The following is a 19,609-nucleotide window of genomic DNA, read 5'->3' on the forward strand; positions in this document are numbered from 1 at the left end:
CTCCCTTAGTGCACTGCACCCTCCCTCCCCTCCTCTCCCTCCCTCCGTGATGAGCACGCCAGCCCGGCCTCCCTCCTCCCTAGCACACCGGCCCCTCCCTCACCCCGAAGCGGGGCCATGGCGGTGCATGACATCGGCGGTGTAGGCAGGACGCGGAGGCAGGTGGTGGGCGCGGTGGCGGCGGGAGGCCGGCGGGAGGCCGGCGTGATGGCGGCGAGCGTGGAGGATGCGTGCATCGGGCGGCGGCCACCACGGCGGGCGGATCTGAGGCGAGTGTGGCGCCCTCCCCTCTCCTCCTCCATGGTGGATCCGGTGCCCTCCCCTCTCCTCCTCCTCCCTGAATCCGACGGACGTGTGGAGCCGAGCCCACGGCAGGGCGTGGGCCTGGGGCACGGGCGCGCGGCGGCGGCGCTCAGCCTTCCCGACTGCGGCGCGGAGGGAAGGCGGTGTGGCGGCGAGCGGCGCAGCAGCTCAGATTTGCTCGGCGGGCTTGTGATTGGCTCAGCGGCCTTTTCTTTTTCTTTTTAATTTTTTATTCGATTAACCGAGGCGGTTGAATTATAAAAAACCACTTCGGTTAAAGCATTAACCGAGATAGTTTTTGCAACCATCTCGGTTAATACCACGATTAACCGTGGCCTTCGCTCCGAGGCGGTTGCAAAAACCGCCTTGGTTAATGCTTTTTGACCGTCTCGGTTATGTAGTAGTGTAAACATCAGTGAAAAATCATTTGGCTCCGTGCTATTATAGCACGACGTTGTTATCTTTAGCGCTAAACTGTTGGCCCTCACCATGTAGGCATCCACGTGGAAGCGCAGCGCCAAATGCCATGTCTATGTATTGTTATGTAGGCTGCGGCTTCCCTGCCTCCTTTCCATATCTCCAACAATCCACTGAGGGGATTGGAAAGAGAGAAGGAACTAGACAAATTATGTAGAGGCTACAACGGCGTGGAATAGATGGAGGACGAGTAGACACGGATCAATGATGTAGATGCTGCCGGGAGCTAGCGGGCAATCTAGGCTCATTTTTAGAAGCAGGTCACGACATCACCTGCTTTTAAAAATATTATTTTAGGACGAGTCGGGCGGATCTGAGGCGAGTGTGGCGCCCTCCCCTCTCCTCCTCCATGGCGGATCCGGTGCCCTCCCCTCTCCTCCTCCTCCTCCTCCCCGAATCCGACGGACGTGTGGAGCCAAGCCCACGGCATGGCGTGGGCCTGGGGCACGGGCGTGCGGCGGCAGCGCTCAGCCTTCCCGGCTGCGGCGCGGTGGGAAGGCGGTGCGGCGGTGAGCGGCGCAGTAGCTCAGATTTGCTCGGGGGGCATGTGATTGGCTCAGCGGGCTTTTCTTTTTTTTTTTTAATTTTTTATTCGATTAACCGAGGCGGTTGAATTATAAAAAACCACTTCGGTTAAAGCATTAACCGAGACAGTTTTTGCAACCATCTCGGTTAATACCACGATTAACCGTGGCCTTCGCTCCGAGGCGGCTGCAAAAACCGCCTCGGTTATGCTTTTTGACCGTCTCGGTTATGTAGTAGTGTAAACATCAGTGAAAAATCATTTGGCTCCGTGCTATTATAGCACGACGTTGTTATCTTTAGCGCTTAGCTGTTGGCCCTCACCATGTAGGCATCCACGTGGAGAAGCGCAGCGCCAAATGCCATGTCTATGTATTGTTATGTAGGCTGCGGCTTCCCTGCCTCCTTTCCATATCTCCAACCATCCACTGAGGGGATTGGAAAGAGAGAAGGAACTAGACAAATTATGTAGAGGCTACAACGGCGTGGAATAGATGGAGGACGAGTAGACACGGATCAATGATGTAGATGCTGCCGGGAGCTAGCGGGCAATCTAGGCTCATTTTTAGAAGCAGGTCACGACATCATCTGCTCGTAAAAATATTATTTTAGGACGAGTCGGTTGCCAGCCCGCTCCTTATACGAGCGGTTATCTTTTAACCGCTCCTTTAAAAAAGAAATGAAGTTCCTGCGGCAATTTTTTTATAGTGGCGGGATCGAGCTGTCTGCTACACAAAACGTCACTGGCATGGCTGAAAAGAAACTGCACATGCATGGACATGCTACTTCGTCTTTTCAGTCCTATATACTAGCAGGCCTATTCAATCCAGAGGTTTTCATGTGATACGTCGTTAAGAGCCAGATAGATTTTTATATAAAATAAAAAAGAAAAAGCCCAATTTACTTCCTTCGAGTATACCTAAAGTTTGAATAACCCCCTAAACTATAACTTGGTTCAATTTACCACACTGAGGTCACCCTTCGGCGGTATGTTTGCAGTCATCAAGGTTACCGTGAAGAAAAGTATGTGAAGAAGGAGATTAAGAAGCGGAGGCCACGGGATAACTTGTAGAGATTGCGTAGTTCACTGATTCCCGGGGCCGATTGGGCGCGTCCGGTTAATTACATCTGTATATCGGTGGCTTTGTTTTGCCGAAACCCGGTCACGACTGTACGTCGCCATGTTAGTGATAAACGGAAAACGTTGATGAAGGGGTGACTTTCGCCTCGTCGGTGCCCAGTCATATGGCCCAGCTTCATTCAACATGGATATATGTGTGTTGCCATCGCTTTGTCGGTACTCGGCAAAATAGTATCCAAATCCCGTTGTTACTTGGGACATGCCGATGGGATGGTGACCTCGCCTCATCGGCACTTAGCCAAAAGTTTGTCTAGCCTCGTCGGTACCCGCAAGATGAATTGATTCAACAGTCTTCCGGTTTTTGTTTCAGCTCGTTACCCTTTTCTTGGGAGTCAAAATAATCATAGAGCAAAGGCTCTTTTCTGTTTTAAAGAGGCAACTTGCATGTGCAACTTGACATGAACTACGTGCTTTCTCTACACGTGTAAACGCCATCACCAAGGACTTCTTTTTATTTACTTCTTGGCACGCCTCATGCAAAACGCTATGCCAAGGATTTTCAGCTAACAAGTATGCTATTAAACCTTCAACCCATTGCTCTCGCGTGACCAAGCGATTTACTGCATTGATTCGACCTTTTCTGGCCCTTCTCGTCATTGACGAGGCAAAGTAACTCATGCCGCCGATTCTGGCATTGACTTGACCTTTTTCGGCCCTTCTCGTCGTTGACGAGGAAAACTAACTCACGCCGCCAATTCATTCCGGCTCTTCTCTTCTCGCGAGGCAGAATAACTCGCGCCGCCGATTCTTTTGTTCGGGTCATTACCAGGAGCATCCACCATGGTATAGATCAGAGCATCCGCCACCGTAGTATCATTGAGCTACCGCTCGAGGGGGAGAAAAGAGCGAGGTTTTGTGCAGATGATCATCACATCTGGGCTGCGAGCTCACCGAAAATCATGGCGACAGCTTTTGAGTTGAACGGCGGCGAGGTGCGAGCTGATGAACTGCTGGCCAGCGGCGAGGCGGCGTTGCTCGACGGCGGCGAGGTGCAATTTGCGGCGGCGGCTTGTCAACTGCGTGGCGAGTGTGGGTGATCGCCCGAGAGCTTCGACGCGCACGCGTCGGCAGCGGCGGCGTGCGTGTGCAGCGGACGTGAGCCTGGCGTGGGCGTGGGCGTATGTGTCCCTTGACCCTGGGGCCTTGGCTGCTTTATATAGGCAGGGAGGCCGGCGCTTGGACCCTTGGCCAAGCAAAATCTCCAGGCGTTTAAACTAAATTGGACTCTATCTCTAACGTCAAGGAATAACAACTCGTGTGAATTTAAACAGCTGGGATTCTATCTCCAACGTGCTCATCCTTCCAATGGAGATACGATAAAAACAAACTCAAATATATCTCCAACGTGCTCATTTGCTTGCCGGCCAAGATCAGGCACGATGCATATCTGCCATTTAAACTTGAGGATAATCATTGGTGTACAGATATAGCTCCCTCAAATGCCGATAGAGATAAGTTTATGAATCTTGCTTGCTTGTGCTCAAAGTTTTCCAACGGCATCCATATCTCTATCTCTTTTCTTCTTTTGGAAGCAAAATAATTTAAAATTAATTAGTTCAAACCTTGGTATGCTCTCTCAGGGAAGCTACGCAAGAGTTTATTCAGGATTCTTCTCGAATCATGGGGGATGAGGTCCACGTGTCATAGGCTCAACCATGATAAAATGTTTGTATACTTTCAAAATAACCCATCAAATAGATGTTGCGTGTATATACTTTACCACATCTTATTATTATTTTTAGCATAAATAATCATCAAACAACATCGATCAATCAGCGATGCGCAGAAGGCTGAAATTGTCGAGTTGGGGGTTGCTGGGATCCGCAAACACCAGATATTTGAAATTATGGAGATGCAGTACGGTGGGTATGACAAGGTTGGCTATACATCAAAGGACTTGTATAATTTCTGCCATTTCTATAAGCAGGAGATAATTGCTGCTGGTGATGCTCAAACAATAATCAGTCACCTGATGGAACGTCAAAATAGAGATTCTGATTTCTTTTTCAAGTACATGACTGATGGGGAAGGACACCTGTAGGGACTGTTCTGGTGTGATACTCAATGTCTGCTTGATTATGAAGTATTTGGTGATGTTGTTGTATTTGATAGCACCTACAAAACAAATCGGTACAACCTGCCCCTTGTTACTTTTGTTGGAGTGAATCACCATTACCGCACAGTTATTTTCGGATGTGGAATTATTTCTCACGAGAATATCGAGTCATATGTGTGGTTGCTAAAAACATTTACTGAAGCTAATGTTCAGAAGCATCCTATTTCCGTGATCACTGATGGAGACCTCGCTATGCGGAGAGCAATCAGTGTGGTGTGGCCGAATTCACCGCATAGGCTTTGCGGATGGCATATTGAGCAGAACCTTGTGCGCAATATTCACAATGATACAGTGAAGGCTGAGTTCAGGATTTTTATGTATGGTCTTTGCTCCATAGAAGAGATTGAGAGGAAATGGCAAGCATTTTTCGAAAAGTATGATGTCACAGAGGACTCGTGGCTATATTAGATGTATGAGGTGAGAGCAACCTTGTGTGCTGCGTATCACGCTGGTAATCGCTATTTAGGATTGAGGAGCAACCAACGGAGTGAGAGCATGAACTCTAGGCTACAGATGAAACTGGATGGGAAAATGACCTTGTTAGAAATGGTACAACACTATGAGAGCTGCCTTACAAAGGTGCGCAGAATTGAGGCGGATGACGATGCTAATGCACTGCAATCTGAGCCATTCACAAATCTAGATGCTTCAATTCTCGAAGTAAACGCGAAGAAAAGGTTCACACCAAACATTTTTAAGACGAAGGTTCAGTTCAGCATGGAAGCAGCCAAGAAGTGTTCTCTGGTTGAGATTCTAGATGGCGATGATACAACTGAGTATATTGTAGGAAGGAGTGATAGAGACATGATGTACTATGTGAAATGTGAATTAACTAAAGAGGCCAATCTGAAGGAAATTTCTTGTTCTTGTCGTAAGTTGCAATCCCTTGGAACCCCTTGCTCACACATCTTCTTTGTATTGGGGCATTCGGGACAAGAGCATGCTTCTAGACTGCTGTGTTCTGGTAAGGTGGACAATGGGTGCGAAGCGTTCATTTCTGCCGATAAGGAAGATCACCATGTATGACTATTCCCCTACCCTACTGCGGTACCGTGAGCTACACAATCTCAGTCTCGCTGCATCCTTTGCAGCATCTCGCTCAACTGAAGGATATGAGCGGATCAAACGTGTCCTTGAACAAGAAGGTGATGTGATCATGCCAAATACGGGAGCGAACGAAGTGAACATGTATGGACCGGTGCTGCCACAAGCGCCGGAGGTTGATTGTGAAGAATTCAGAGATGTCCTGGATCCCATGCATGTGCCTGGCAGAGGGGCACCGAAGAAAAAGTTGAAGTCAAGTTCAGATAAGACTAGAGCTGACTCCAAATGTAGCCTGTGTAAGGGGCAGGGTCACAATCGGCGAACATGCCACTTGAGACCAGAGGTAGTTTTCGATAATGTTCATCAAAACTGACAACTGGCCATGTCTGAGGCACGTGTAGTTATGACTAATGTTCATCTTTATTTGTAGGAAACAAAACTCCCAGAAGATGTGCTAGATTAATGATTTGCCAATGATCCGATTGCAGCTACAGAATGTTTATAGGTAAGGTGGCAATTTCTCATCATCTTTCACTGGCAAACTCCTCGTTACATGACTAAATTATTCTTTCTTTTCCTTGTGGTACAGAACTTGGTATATCAGCAGGATCCATCTTGTTCGTGCACCTCGTTAGTGACAGCAATGGAGATTAGTGGAACTGCATCATTAGACTTAGTTTAGCATGGGTGTATTTCGAGACACCTTCCTTGGTAGAATTGTAACCAAACTCTAAACATGTTATGAAGCGCCTGCTTGCGTTTGTGAATTCTTTCTATACCATTTGTGAATTGTTGTGCAACATCACTGCACTCACAAGTCAGACCGGTGTTCTCACCATACAGCATCACCGAATCATTTTCCCGCACTTCGTCTCTGTTGGAACTGAGGTTCCCACGCACTAGTTTATTGTTTCAAGATATTAACAGTCACCGGATAATGTTTCAATGTTACGACTATTTGGAGGTATTGACCGTCACCGGATCGTGTTTGAAGGTCACCGGACCGTGTTTGAAGGTCACTGGACAAACTTTCAAGGGCTTGCCATTCACCGGACATGTTTTCATGTACTCGGCAGATTTCCAGTGCCGGGTGTTCGGTGGGTGCTCCGTACATGAACAACGAAGCGTTTTCCTATACTACAAGACTATGTTGGAACTATGGTTCCCACGCACTGGCTAGTGTTTCAAAAACTTACCAGTCACAGGAATAAACTTTCAGGGATTTGACTGTTTGAAGGTTTTGACAGTCACTAGACAGTAATTCAGGGGTTTCACATTTACCTGACAAACTTTCAAGGGCAAACTCAGACGACTTCAATTTGCACGAGATCTTAATCACCAGTCCACATTTTTAGTAAACTGCGAGCCCATCGATTCAAAATTGTCCCTCCTACTTTTAGTGGGTTTTGCTTTAGAGCGTTTAGAGTGTTTCCATTAGGCACTGTTAGTTAAAGTATTCGCATGCTATGGCTATAAGTGAGTTTTAATTTTTATTGCACACAAATAAGTTCAGAAAAATAGGCAGCTTGGTCTTCAGAACTATGTTATGTTACAAGTCGAATTGTTCCAACACACCATTTTGTAAGGGCCAGACAATTTTATGGACTTGGCAGATATGTGGTTCCAACTGTTTTTACCACGCATAATTTCGACCGGTCTGCACCAGACGTTTTCACCAGACAGTTCGTCACTGGACATACCTGAATCGTTTGCCGTTGATAGCAATGGTCTCTCCGGTGTAGTCTATCAGGATCCACTTCTTCGGACTCCACCACTGGAGTTAAATGCAGCTTAACGGCAGGCGCCTGATTCCGGTGATTCTATAAAATCAAGGTACCCTAAAATCAACGACACGGTTTCCATCTACACTCTCCCCCAATTTCCTCTGCCATTGCCATCGACCTCCGTCCCAGAATCTGCTATGGCGCCCACGAGTTCCCTCCCCATGCTTCCAGAAGAGATGCTCGTCGAGGTCGCCGCCCAAGTCGCAGCATCATCTTGCTCTCCCATGGCAGATCTCCGTCGCCTCCAGGGGGCTTGCACTCTCGTGCGCGACAGGGTGTGCAGCGCGCCGCTGGTGTGCCACAGCCTCAACCTATTCCGGGCGCTGTATCAGTCAGAGGACGCGGGGACTCGCGAGCGACTGATCGCGAACACCTACGCCGCGGGCAACCTGGAGGCGATCTTCACCAAAGGGATGAGGGTTTTCTTTGGACACCACGGCAGGGCTCTTCAGGCGTCGCTGGACGACCTCGATCAGGCTGCCTGCGGCGGCCACAAGCCGGCAGCGTACATGCTCGCCATGGTCCTGTGGCGAGCAAACAGTGGCGCCGAGGCCGATGCTGATGGCTGTTAAGTCCTAAATTCAGCCGTCAACTCCTACAGCTTTTCATGTTCAATAATCACCAAACTTACTTATAGGGCTTATGACTAATCGAATTCCATGAGTTTTGGTGAATTATCATTTGTAGGCACCCACATCTGTAAAACGATGAAAACACAAGTGAACAACAGAAGAAATGCATGGAATATCTTGCACCTGTGTTTCACTTAGAAGAAGGGCCCATAAACAAGTTGAAATGGGCGTACCAAGCAAAATGCACCCAAGGATCAAGACCAGGGCCCACCTATCAGCTGTCCAGAGGAAGGCAGGCCCAGGGGAGTGCCATTTGGGCTCGGCCGAACCCCTGGGTCGTTCGACCCCTTATTGGGCTCATTCGGGCCCACTTTTCTCCAGCAATCTCCCACGGCTCCCCTACATCTATCCTGGGCGTGCATAGTACCACCTTGCGAGTCTAACCGCGAATCCACCTTTGGAGAGGCTACATAAGGAGAAGGAGAGCCCCCCCATTGAATACACCACTATCATGTAGATCTTGTGCTCCATTGCAAAGGCGAGGCGCTGCCTAGGCTAGTGCTTGGAGTAGCAGGAGCGTGAGGAGTAGTTCGGAGGGGCGCCGGCCTGTCGGCGCTCTTCTCCAACTTGTACCTCTACGGATGCTGGCTTCCTCTTGTATGAGTAAGTTAGTATTTATGATTCTTGTATTGCATAGTACTTTTGTATGGATGAGATCAGTTCTCTTACTCGCGGGTTCGTCGCTCCGTATTTATACGGAGTGCTGTAGTTTGCTACGGGATATCAGACGTAGTTAGACTACAGTAGTAATCAGTAGTGTAGACATGGTGTCTAGGCTAAGGGTTACCTTCGTTTGCCTTATATCCCACGGTCTGTGAGGTAGGCCGCAGGTGGTGACAGCCTTGTTGGTCCTTAGTAGCCCTCCACGTTCGGATATAGCATAGAGCCGTTGGCCGGAGTCTCCTGACCATTTCAGGGGTAAGCCGGTGCCCGAAGCGAGTCTTACCCGAGAGATCGGCCTTTAACTCATCTTTAGTACTACCGCGGGAATCCTCTCCAGTCTTGCCACTTAATCTTGGTGTGTCCTTGGACCGACTAAGTTAGTAGTTAGTGCACACACGTTCCCTATGGATACGATACCCTTGAATACTCACGGGTGAAAGCTACGACGGTATCCATGCGCTTGCAGATCTAATTTGCATCGTTAAAATACCAAACAGCCGACCTCCGGGCGAAGCAGCTCCTGGCGGAGGTGGCGGATAACGACCCGGCGATCGTCGTCTGCAGCGACCGCTGGGTTGCAGATCTACGCCTACACGCCTTCGCGATGCTGTGGATGTTCGTGTGACCTCCCAACTCCCTACAGCCGGCCCCCGTGCCTGGGCCAGTGCCTCGTGACGACGATTACCAGTGCGCGTCCCATACGGGCTGGTGCGGCGCTCCCGCCGGCCACGATAGATCGCTCTGTTGGTTGTACTTCTGCAGCGACGAATGCAGGATCCGGAGCCTCTGCGATAACACCTTCCGCTGGCTCAGGATTGTTCCTTAGGATATGGAGCAACTCCAGTATTTTTAGCAGGTGTATTGTGGCTTTTCTTTTGTAAGATCTATTTGTAGTTCTGAACAATGCTACTTGTTCTGTTAGAGCCCGAACTTTTGGTGCAAGTTTTCTGTTATTCCTGATCTTTTGATGTAATGTTGGCTCGTCTCGCAGTCTATTTCAATGCAAATCGAACTAATTTGCAAAATTCAGTGCAAATTGAAAATGGATGGCAGATAGCAATATCAGTTCACAGCTCACAGCACTAACTTGACCCTGATTTCATACAAGAAGCATCAATTCAAAGCATTTGGTGCTTGTGACTCCGACCTTGATTGGTTACATTCCAAAATTTGCTATGCGAAAACTCATAACACGACTCAATTTGTTGGATTCCAAGAATAGTAGCCCACCTCAAAAAGTACTTTCGCAATATTTTGTCCTGCCCTAGTTATGGCAAGTCAAAATTTGGAATCAAACCAATCACTCCCTTCAATTGATGTTGGGACCGGTGCGACACCGTAATCGTTCACCGGATTGATTTATTGAAACCCGATGCTCACAACATGGTTAACCGCATGTGTTTGACCGGTACTCAGAGGTGACTACCACCGGAGCATTATTCTTGAGCTTGTCACCTCATCAATGCAAATCGAACTAATTTGCAAAATTCAGTGCAAATTGAAAATGGATGGCAGATAGCAATATCAGTTCACAGCTAACAGCACTAACATGAGTAATGCACGTTTTCGAAAGGACTCTGCAGAAATACAGATGAAAATGTTCTTTCCAAGCACCATTTGAACTGGTGTCCACCGTACGAATCACCAGATTGATTTTCTAAAACTCAGTGCTCCCGGCCACCCGATGATCTGGTGCTGACCGGTCCAACTGGTGCGGTAACCCAAGGGACTAAGCGACATGGGGACTCAGTGAAGCTTCCTCTGCACCGCTGCCTCAACCTGAGCCGGGCACTGCGGCAGTCGGAGGATGCGGAGACTCGCGAGCGACTGATCGCGAACACCTACGCCGCGGGCAACCTGGAGGCGATCTTCATCAAGGGGATGAGGGTTTTCTTCGGACACCACGGCAGGGCTCTCCAGGCGCTGCTGGACGACCTTGATCAGGCTGCCCGCGGTGGCCACAAGTCGGCGGCGTACATTCTCGCCGTGGTCCTGTTGTGAGCAAACAGTGGCGCCGAGGCCAACCTCCGTGCGAAGCAGCTCCTGGCAGAGGTGGCGAATGACGACCCGGCAATCGTCATCTGCAGCAACCGTTGGGTTTCGGGTCCACGCATGCACGCCTTCGAGACGCTGTGGATGTTCGTGTGGCCTCCCAACTCCCCGCTGCCGACCCCCGTGCCTGGGCCAGTGCCTCACGACGACGATCACCAGTGCGCGTCCCCGCGCTGGGGATGGATGACAGGCTGGTGCGGCGCTCCTGCTGGCCGCGATGGATGGCTCGACTGGTCCTACTTCTGCAGCGACGAATGCAGGATCCGGAGCCGCTACGATGACACCTTCTGCTGGCTCGGGGCTATTCCTTAGGATATGGAGCAACTCCAGTGGTTTTGGCAGGTGCATTGTGGCTTTTCTTTTGTTAGGTCTGTTTGTAGTTCTGAACAATGCGACTTGTTCTGTTAGAGCCCGAGCTTTTGGTGCAAGTTTTATGTTAGTTCTTGATCTTTTGATGTAAATATTGGCTCCTCTTGCAGCCTATTTCAATGCAAATCGAACTAATTTGCAAAATTCAGTGCAAATTGAAAATGGATGGCAGATAGCAATATCAGTTCACAGCTCACAGCACTATCGTGACCCTAATTTCATACGAGAAGCATCAATTCATAGCATTTAGTGCATGTGCCTCCGACCCGAGTTCATACGAGAAGCATCAATTCATAGCATTTAGTGCATCTGCCTCCGACCCTAATTCGCACCACCATAATTTTTGTTAGTAAATTGGTTGGATTCCTAAATCAGTTGCCCACCTCACAAAGTTACGGCAGCCAAAACTGGAGATCCTGACATTTCAAACACAACACCTATAGTTACAGCAACTAATCCTGGAGATCAAGACATTACAAGCTACTTAAATCTATAGCCATCCCTGACCTCCAGTTGATTCGCGGCCTTGTAGGATAGGTACGCGTCTACGGCGGCGTACTTCACCTGCAAGTAGTCCAAATCCCGTACGTGCCACCTTCTATGGTCGGCGTCCGGCTTGCGGACACGAGGTAGGCACAACACCTCTGATGCGATCTTCTCGAGGGACGATCGACGAAATCTGTATTCGGGATGTGGACTGCCGAGGTGCTCGAATCTGGAAGCAGCTTGGGGGACTACAATCTGGAGGTCAGTCGGATTGCTTATTGTGACGCCGAAGTCATCCAATAGCCGCTTCACGTCATTCTCGATGTGTGCACCGGCAAAGATGTGGTCCTCCTCTGTCAGGAAGCTCTTGAAGACTTCGGGGAGGTCACCGCCGGTGGCATAGAGGACCTGAAAGACAAGCACATGAGTTCTGACACACAACTGCAGGAGAGCCGTCATGAAGCCGCCGCCATCGAGCGTATTCCACTCGGTGTCCAATCCAACAATCATGCGACGTTGTGGTGGGGTACCTCGGATTTCTTTAAGAAATCTCGCCGCCACCGCCACATCACATATCACCATCGTTTGGAGGATCCTCCCCTTGAATGAAACACCTAGATCCCTCGAGTCCGGGGGACCGGCCGGCGTGGCGCGCAAGCGCTTCTTCTCCGGAGATGGCGGCCAAACACCCCACGACGTGCCTGGCGTGCTCTACGGCACCGGTGTCCAGCTGTTGTCGTCGCAAACTCCTCCCATGTTCGGAGTAGAAGCTTTCGGCTCATCACACCAATACGTGGTGTACGTGATCTCTGGCGCCGGAGACGAAACATTGTCGCCGCAATTTCCTCCGGCGTCCTTGCTGGCATCTTCGCTCGTGGGCCATGCCGTAGCAAGAGATTGTGGATAGAAGAGCACGTGGGAGGACGGTGGAGGAGGCGTCGGCGACCACGCAGCCGTGGTGGTTGACGGAGGCGCTGCCGCAGCCGGAGCAGCAGCCGTAACCGGAGAGCAGGAGCGAGAGCGAGGGCCAGCCATCGGGTCACTCTACGGCTTGCCTGCGAGAGAGGATTTTGTCATGCGTGAGGGCCGGCGTAGTTGTATTGGATCAGTGAAGAGGAGAGGAGCCTTACAAATGCCGAGCGACGAGGCATATACGGCCCTCTGCCATCGCAAGGACTCGTCGGGAACACAATCATCACCGCGCCCGCTCGCACCCCTCCCCGGGGCTGGGAATCCAAACCGACACTGCAGTAAACAAACCGCGCGTCCCCTCAGCCTCCCTTGGGCTTTCGGAATCTCAACCGTCACTGCAGGAATCAAACGATTTCCATGTTTTCTGCACCCACATAACTAACCGGTTAATACAAATGTCGCGGCCGCGCTCTATCTGTGCGTATGTTAGTGTTTGCTTTTGCTCATCTCAATTCAATCCTACTGAAGCTTAATATCGCCACGACTTCTTGATTTTTTTGCCATTTGCTAAAGTTAAATGTGCGTCAACCTCCCCAGCAACAAGAAAAAGCCTAGAGGTTTGGTGCGGCGCAAGTTCGTTAAACAATCTTTTTTTTAAAGTTGTTCGTTAAACAATCTGAGTATGAACTGAAAGGACTAGAATTTTGACGACCGAGTTCATGTTTCACCGCACTCACCAGTGAGACTGGCGAGTTCAGCGGACGTTTCTATTTTGTCTCAGCACATTTCGTGATGGAACTAAGTCCGGTGCCTGTCGTGATGGAACTAAGTCCGGTGCCCGTGGCGTTCAACAATGTTGTCCTGCGTTGGTTGTACCGAAGTTCATTTGAAAGTTGCAACCTTGACTTGTGTACAATAATCACTTAAAGCACCTCCATCTCAAATTTCAAATTGTAAGTCAGGTCCCTGCACTCCAGAAACAATATACGGTGAGGGTGTACGGTGACACCACACGTGTAACCGGTGAGTGCACTAATCTAGGAATATTAACTTGCACACCAGAAAGATTATACGGTGATGACGTATGGTGCCATCCTAGGTCGATCCGGTGAGTGCAGTGAACTTGGAATATTACCTTGCACTCCACAAAGATCATCCAGTGAATGGAATGTCCTACTTAACCAATTTAGTCAGGCCCGTTAGGATCGTGAGGTGTATACATGACGATAACAAGTGACGAGGTGTATACAGAGTTCTACATGACCACAACTACGCATGAATGAATAGCTTCAACATCAGCACCTTCTGTGTATTTGGATGAACAGAAATTGCTACCTATTAATCACGTAAAGTGCCCCCATATCAAATTGCAAGTCATTTCATTTTGGATATTCATGTTGCTACATAAACAACTATATAGTAAGACTGCACTTCACATATTTTATAGCACACATATATAGTAGGTCAAGTCTTCACTTCGTAGTCAAACTACTAAAAGGATGTTGCACCAGATATCCCCCAAAAAATGACAAGCTCAAAATAATCAGGCCTTTTCTTCTTCCTAGCAACTTAGTCAGGTCTTCACTTCTTCCTGTCAAATATAACACCAAATAGCAAAGCCAGCATCGGACCAAATCATGGAACTGTATCTACAAAAAACCATGCATATAGCTGATATATATAGTCATGTCATCAACTCTGATAGGCGAATGGTACTCAACTCTGACGGCCGCAGTACTGGAGTCGGTGTCTGGGCTCCTACCTGTTTGATCTGTGGCCTGAACTGCCAGCTATGAGGGCTACTGCTCGACTGTCTGCTCTGCTAAGTCCTCGTCCGGCCTCCTTGTCTCATCTGAGCTGCTGTCAGCCTGAGCTGTGTCCTGACCTGCCAGCTCTGAGGGCTGGTGCTTGCCTCTCAGCTCGGCTGAGTTGCTACTTTCTAGAGCTGTGTCCTGAGCGGGAGGAGGATGAGAAGTTGGCTCTTCATGGGCAGAGTTGACGTGCTCTAGAGGTCCTGACGCCTCATGCACAGGCGATTCACCAGCAGGAGAAGCCGGGGAGGCGTAAACGTAATCAATACCAACACAGATACCAACACGGCCGTCAGAATTTGTTTCCATTGGACGATCATCTTGAACATTAAGAGGTGTAACTGGAGTACTACAAACTGGCTGAGTCCCTGGGTCTGTATTCTGCTCTGCTACGATCTCCTTGTCCATTCTCTCGATCTCCGTGGCAACACTGTCAGCCGTGGAGGTAACAGGAGCTGCTGACTTTGGAATTGGTGAAACTAGAGTACTGGAAACTGGCAGAGTCCCCGGGTCTATATTCTCCTCTACAACGATCTCCTTGTCCATTCTCTTAGTCTCCGTGGCAACACTGTCAGCCGTGGAGGTAACAGGAACTGCTGACCCTGGATTTGGTGGAAATGGAGTAGTGGAAACTGGCTGAGTAATTGGCTGAGCTCGGAGTGTATCAGAAGTATCTGGCTGCAGCGGCAACTGTTCAAGCAGAAGTAGTAAGTGTGCTAAGGGCGGTGAGATATCCAATGAAGGTTGTACTGTAAGTGGCTCAGTGCCGGTACGCTGCCACAGGTGATCGAACATCAGTGCCACAGACTCTCTGTCTCTTGCCATTGCCTGATTCGTCCGCTCTTGCTGCTGCTGGATAGCATGAATCACGATCATGTTGCGCTCTTCCCGGGCTGCTGCCTCCTCCTACAGCTTCAGCATCCTATCGTTGAACTGCGTCTGCATGTTGATCATCATCTGCATCAGATCGGTAGTAGTCGGTGCTGCAGGTAGAACTGGAGCTTGGGCTGGTGCTGTATCTGCCTGAGCTGAACTGGAACCACCTGCCTCTGCATCGTTAGCTCTAGGAGGTGGGGCTGTAACTGTATAGTCCGAGTCTGACGAGTCGGAGCCACAGTCACTGTCCCAAAACCCATTCCTTGCATCCATATCCTCAATAGCATCATCGCCCCGTTGAGTTGCTTCTCGCTCTTCTGGACTCAGCTCACTCTGAGCAGCTAATAGGGCTCTCTGGCCATGGCGAGGATCCCTGGAAGACGGCGGGTTGTAGACCTTGTAAAAAGTAGGGCTGTCTGCAAGTGGGTGACGAACTGGATTCTACAAATGCTGAACAATGGTCCTGTCCAACAGATAACTGATAATATGTGCGTAGGGCTGCTGTCTTCCTGCATTCAATCCTTCTGCAATACTGTCCTGAATGTCAGACAAAAGAAAGTCTACAATATCAAATGGTGTATGGGACATGATGTGAAGGAGGAGTCGCTGCTGGATACTGGTCACTGCCTCTCCACCTCCCATCCTGGGATGAAGTGAACATCGTAGGGTGTTGTGCACAACCATAGCCTCGGTCGTAAGTCTCTGGGGCGCACGGGAGGACTCGGGAAGGAACGGCTGGCAGTAGCAGATAGCTACCCTCACACAAGATGGAAGGACACCGCCAACACGTGCACATCTGGGTGGTTCAGCACCTGGGTAGGCCAGCTCGTGAAGGCGAGTGTTGTTGAGATCCACTCCAAGAGCGACTGCTATTTCTTCTCTGGAAATACTACGAACCCTGCCCCTGAACATGAACTGAATGAAATCTCTGTTCGGGTTAATCCATACTGTGGCTTAGAAAATTCTAACCCAACGCGCCACATATCTGCCTGACCGGGAAAGCAACTCGTCAAGTCCTCTTTAAGTATGTGAAATGAGGCTCAATTTGTGCTCCGCCTGCAACACATCTTAATTTGCAGTAGTCGAGCACATTGTGCCTGCTCAACTGAATCCTGCTGGCCTCATATGCCTTGAAGAAAGCTGCCTATAGGAGTGTGTAGAACTCTTTACCAGTACGGTCGTCTCGGGATTCCCTGTACCACTCCTCAAGAGGAACAAACCACAGCTTCTTGACTTTTCTAGCTGTAGCATCAAGAGGAACTAGCGGCACTGATTCACTCTCAGTGCAGGGCCTTTTCATACCAGACTGAGTGGTGGGTGGAGCATCCATCCTAGAAAGCAAGGGTCGACTGTGGCTGAATCTCCTACGAGGTGGAGACTCAACCTCCTGAGTAGCTGGTTCTTTGATCTCCAAAGCTCCTGAGTTTGCTGCTGCTACTGCTAACGCTGCCCGTGCATCCTTGGATAGCTTCATCTTCTTTCTATGCTCATTTGCCACACCTTTGCCCTTGTCCTTCGCCGGTCTGTGAGGTGGCTCGCTGCCTTCGCCCTCATCGTCACGTCTGGCAGCCTGGTTGGTCCTTGCCATCACTGACCACACAAGAAACAAATGCAGCAATGGTAATCACCTTCAGATGCTTGTCCTCAATCCTAATAAGCAACCAACCAACTGAACTAACCACACACTGTAAAATCGGATATACGGACATGTAATAATTTTTAAGTATAATTCTAGAACTAAGTAACCTATCTGAACAGCAAGAATAAGGTGAGACAGAGGGGAGCATAACTACCTCGAATAGTGAAGGTGAAGCCCGGAGACTCCGAGTTATGCTGAGAAATTTGGTGTGACGATCGGTAAACCCCTAATAATGAACAGAGGGTACCCCGGGACATTAATGCCAAGGAAAAAAAAGAAATCAACTACTCCAACAAATTACTTTTGTAAATACTGAGGATGAGCTAGGACCAAGTTCAACCGTTGTATAAACATCATAATCTTACAATTATGAAAAGTAAAAAATTACAAATGCAAACCTTTATGCATGATACTTTAACCGGTCACTAACTTCAACATTGTTGAATTTCTAGAACCATTAATCTATAGGAAAGCAAAAATAAAAAAACAGATAGCTTCTGAGACCGAAAATGTAGCCGGAATGGGAAATCCTCACCTTCAAGCCGTCAGGAGGCGAATCATGCCGGCGAAGGAGAAGGACGGGGACGCGAGGAAGCAACTCGGTCTCGGAGCTGGCGGGAGTAGGCGCGAAGAGGTGACCTAGGGCGAGCGGCGGCGCTTAGGGTTTGGAGCGGCGGCGGCGCAGCGGTGCAGCACGGGACAGATGAGGCCGCGGCGCTGAGCGGGACAGATGAGGCGACGCGAGGACGGCGGCGCGGCGTGCGGCTGCAATGGTGATGGCAAAGAGGAGGCGGCGGCGGCGGTAGAGAGTCAAGGCCGCGCGAGGGCAAATGACAGAGATATCAGATTACCGGGCTCCGCACGAACAATTAGGTTAGGACGGACGGCTCATGGTCTGGCGGTTCGAAATGGACGGTGAGATGCGCCTCAAGTTTTCTCAACCCTTGTTTTGGCAAGGAAAAATTTGGAATCAAACCAATCAATCCCTTCGTTTGAGGATGAGACCAGTGCACCATCGGAATAGGGCACCGATGATCAGAGGTGACTCCCACCGATGATCAGAGGTGACTACCATCGTTACCCACAAGTGTTTAACCATTGAACAAAGGTGACTACCACCGGTGATCAAAGGTGACTACCATCGTTAACCACATGTGTTTCTAAAAGGACTCGGCAAATAACAGAACTGATCTTACCATGTACCATTTGGACCGATTTTCACAATTCTCTTGTTCCGGACTATCTGCCTCGCGGCCTACTTTGGTTGCTTCACGTGTTCGCGTCTTGTCACCGGGCAGACCGTGGTTCACAAATTAGATCGGTGATCAACATTCCATATACCAGTTAATATTTCAGGTCAAGCCCCACTTCGTGGGCACCAGTGGGGTTGTGCGTGTATATGGCCCACACCTCATTGACCAATTGTGTTAGTGCCTGATCTTTTGATGCAAATGTTGGCTCATTTTGTAAACTATTTCAATGCGAATTTAACTAATTTGCAAAATTGAGTGCAAAGTACAAAATTATGGCAGTTAGCAATATCAAGCTTTCCCCTCCACCTCCGATCCGACGTGTCAAGAGCGCCTCTCGAGTCTGCGGCGACTGGGGCCAGCACCCATTTTTGCCGCATACGAACATGAGTGGGTACTGGAGACTCCGTAACGCTTCAGTGCTAGCGCACTTGACAAGTATGCCTAGGGTTAACTGTTCGGTTACACTACCAGTTGAAATCCCCAATTCGGGCAACAGCTGCCACTCCGCCGCCACTGCCCCTAAATCCTCAAATCTGAATCCCTCTATGCTCCATTCCTCAATCTGTGGCCGTAGCCCCTGAGATTGAAGCTGGAATCACTAGTCCCCCAAGAATGGCGGGTGAGAGGGGTGGTTAACTGTTCGGTTACAGTGCCGGTTGAAATCCCCAATTCGGGCAACAGCTGCCACTCCTTCGCCACTGCCCCCAAATCCTCAAATCTGAATCCCTCTATGCTCCATTCCTCAATCCATGGCCGTAGCCCATGAGATTGAACCAAATCCTCAAATCTGAATCCCTCTATGCTCCATTCCTCAATCCGTGGCCGTAGCCCTCGAGATTGAAGCTGGAATCACTAGTCCCCCAAGAATGGTAGGTCAGAGGGGTACTAGAGCGACGAACAATCAGACTAAGAAAAGGAAGCTCGATGCTCAAGAGACAGTGTGCAGACCACAGTTCAATACGATTCCAGCACAAGGGATCATGTGGAAACGATCCTCCGTCGAGCATGAAAACTTGGAGAAGCTTGTGGATGCTGGCTTACTGTAGCCACAATCATATGCATTCTGGAGGGCGGACCCAGGCGCAACCTGGCCCTTCAATGAACACTTCGAGATCGTGGTGTTCACTTCCTTCTATGAGCACGGATTCGCCACACTGGCTCAAGATTTCCTCCACGGCCTTCTCTTCTTCTACGGGTTAGAGTTGATCCATCTCAACCCGAATTCCATTCTTCAGGTCTCCATCTACATCCATCTCTGCAAAGCTTTCCTGGGGATCGATCCCCATTTCGACTTGTGGCACCATCTCTTCCATGTGAAGCCAGACCCGACTACCGTTTTTGGAGGTTTCGACCTTCCAGCTGCGCCAAGGGCGCGAGGCGGAGTACTTCGACTTCATCAACTTGAGGGATTCGAACAAGACGTGGCACACTGAGTGGTTCTACATCGAGAATCAGCCACCGCAGCCATTTTCGCACACCGGCCATCTGCCCAAGCATCATGCCAACTGGGACAGTGCCCCTTCCTACAA

The 19,609-nt window shown here is 49.5% G+C and overlaps 1 protein-coding gene across 1 annotated transcript; it reads right to left on the reverse strand.

Moving 5' to 3' along the window:
- Positions 1-11,583: 11,583 nt before the first annotated feature.
- Positions 11,584-12,171, reverse strand: LOC120700833 (Werner Syndrome-like exonuclease). Its single transcript, XM_039985052.1, has one exon. It carries the CDS (start codon positions 12,169-12,171, stop codon positions 11,584-11,586), a length of 588 nt encoding a protein of 195 aa, XP_039840986.1.
- Positions 12,172-19,609: the final 7,438 nt, after the last annotated feature.

The sequence above is a fragment of the Panicum virgatum genome, chromosome 3K (genome assembly GCF_016808335.1).
Source record: "Panicum virgatum strain AP13 chromosome 3K, P.virgatum_v5, whole genome shotgun sequence".
In the NCBI taxonomy this organism is placed as follows: domain Eukaryota; kingdom Viridiplantae; phylum Streptophyta; class Magnoliopsida; order Poales; family Poaceae; genus Panicum; species Panicum virgatum.

Coding starts and splice junctions, on each gene's coding strand:
- LOC120700833 (XM_039985052.1), bottom strand. CDS start 12,171: ATGGTGATATGTGATGTGGCGGTGGCGGCGAGATTTCTTAAAGAAATC.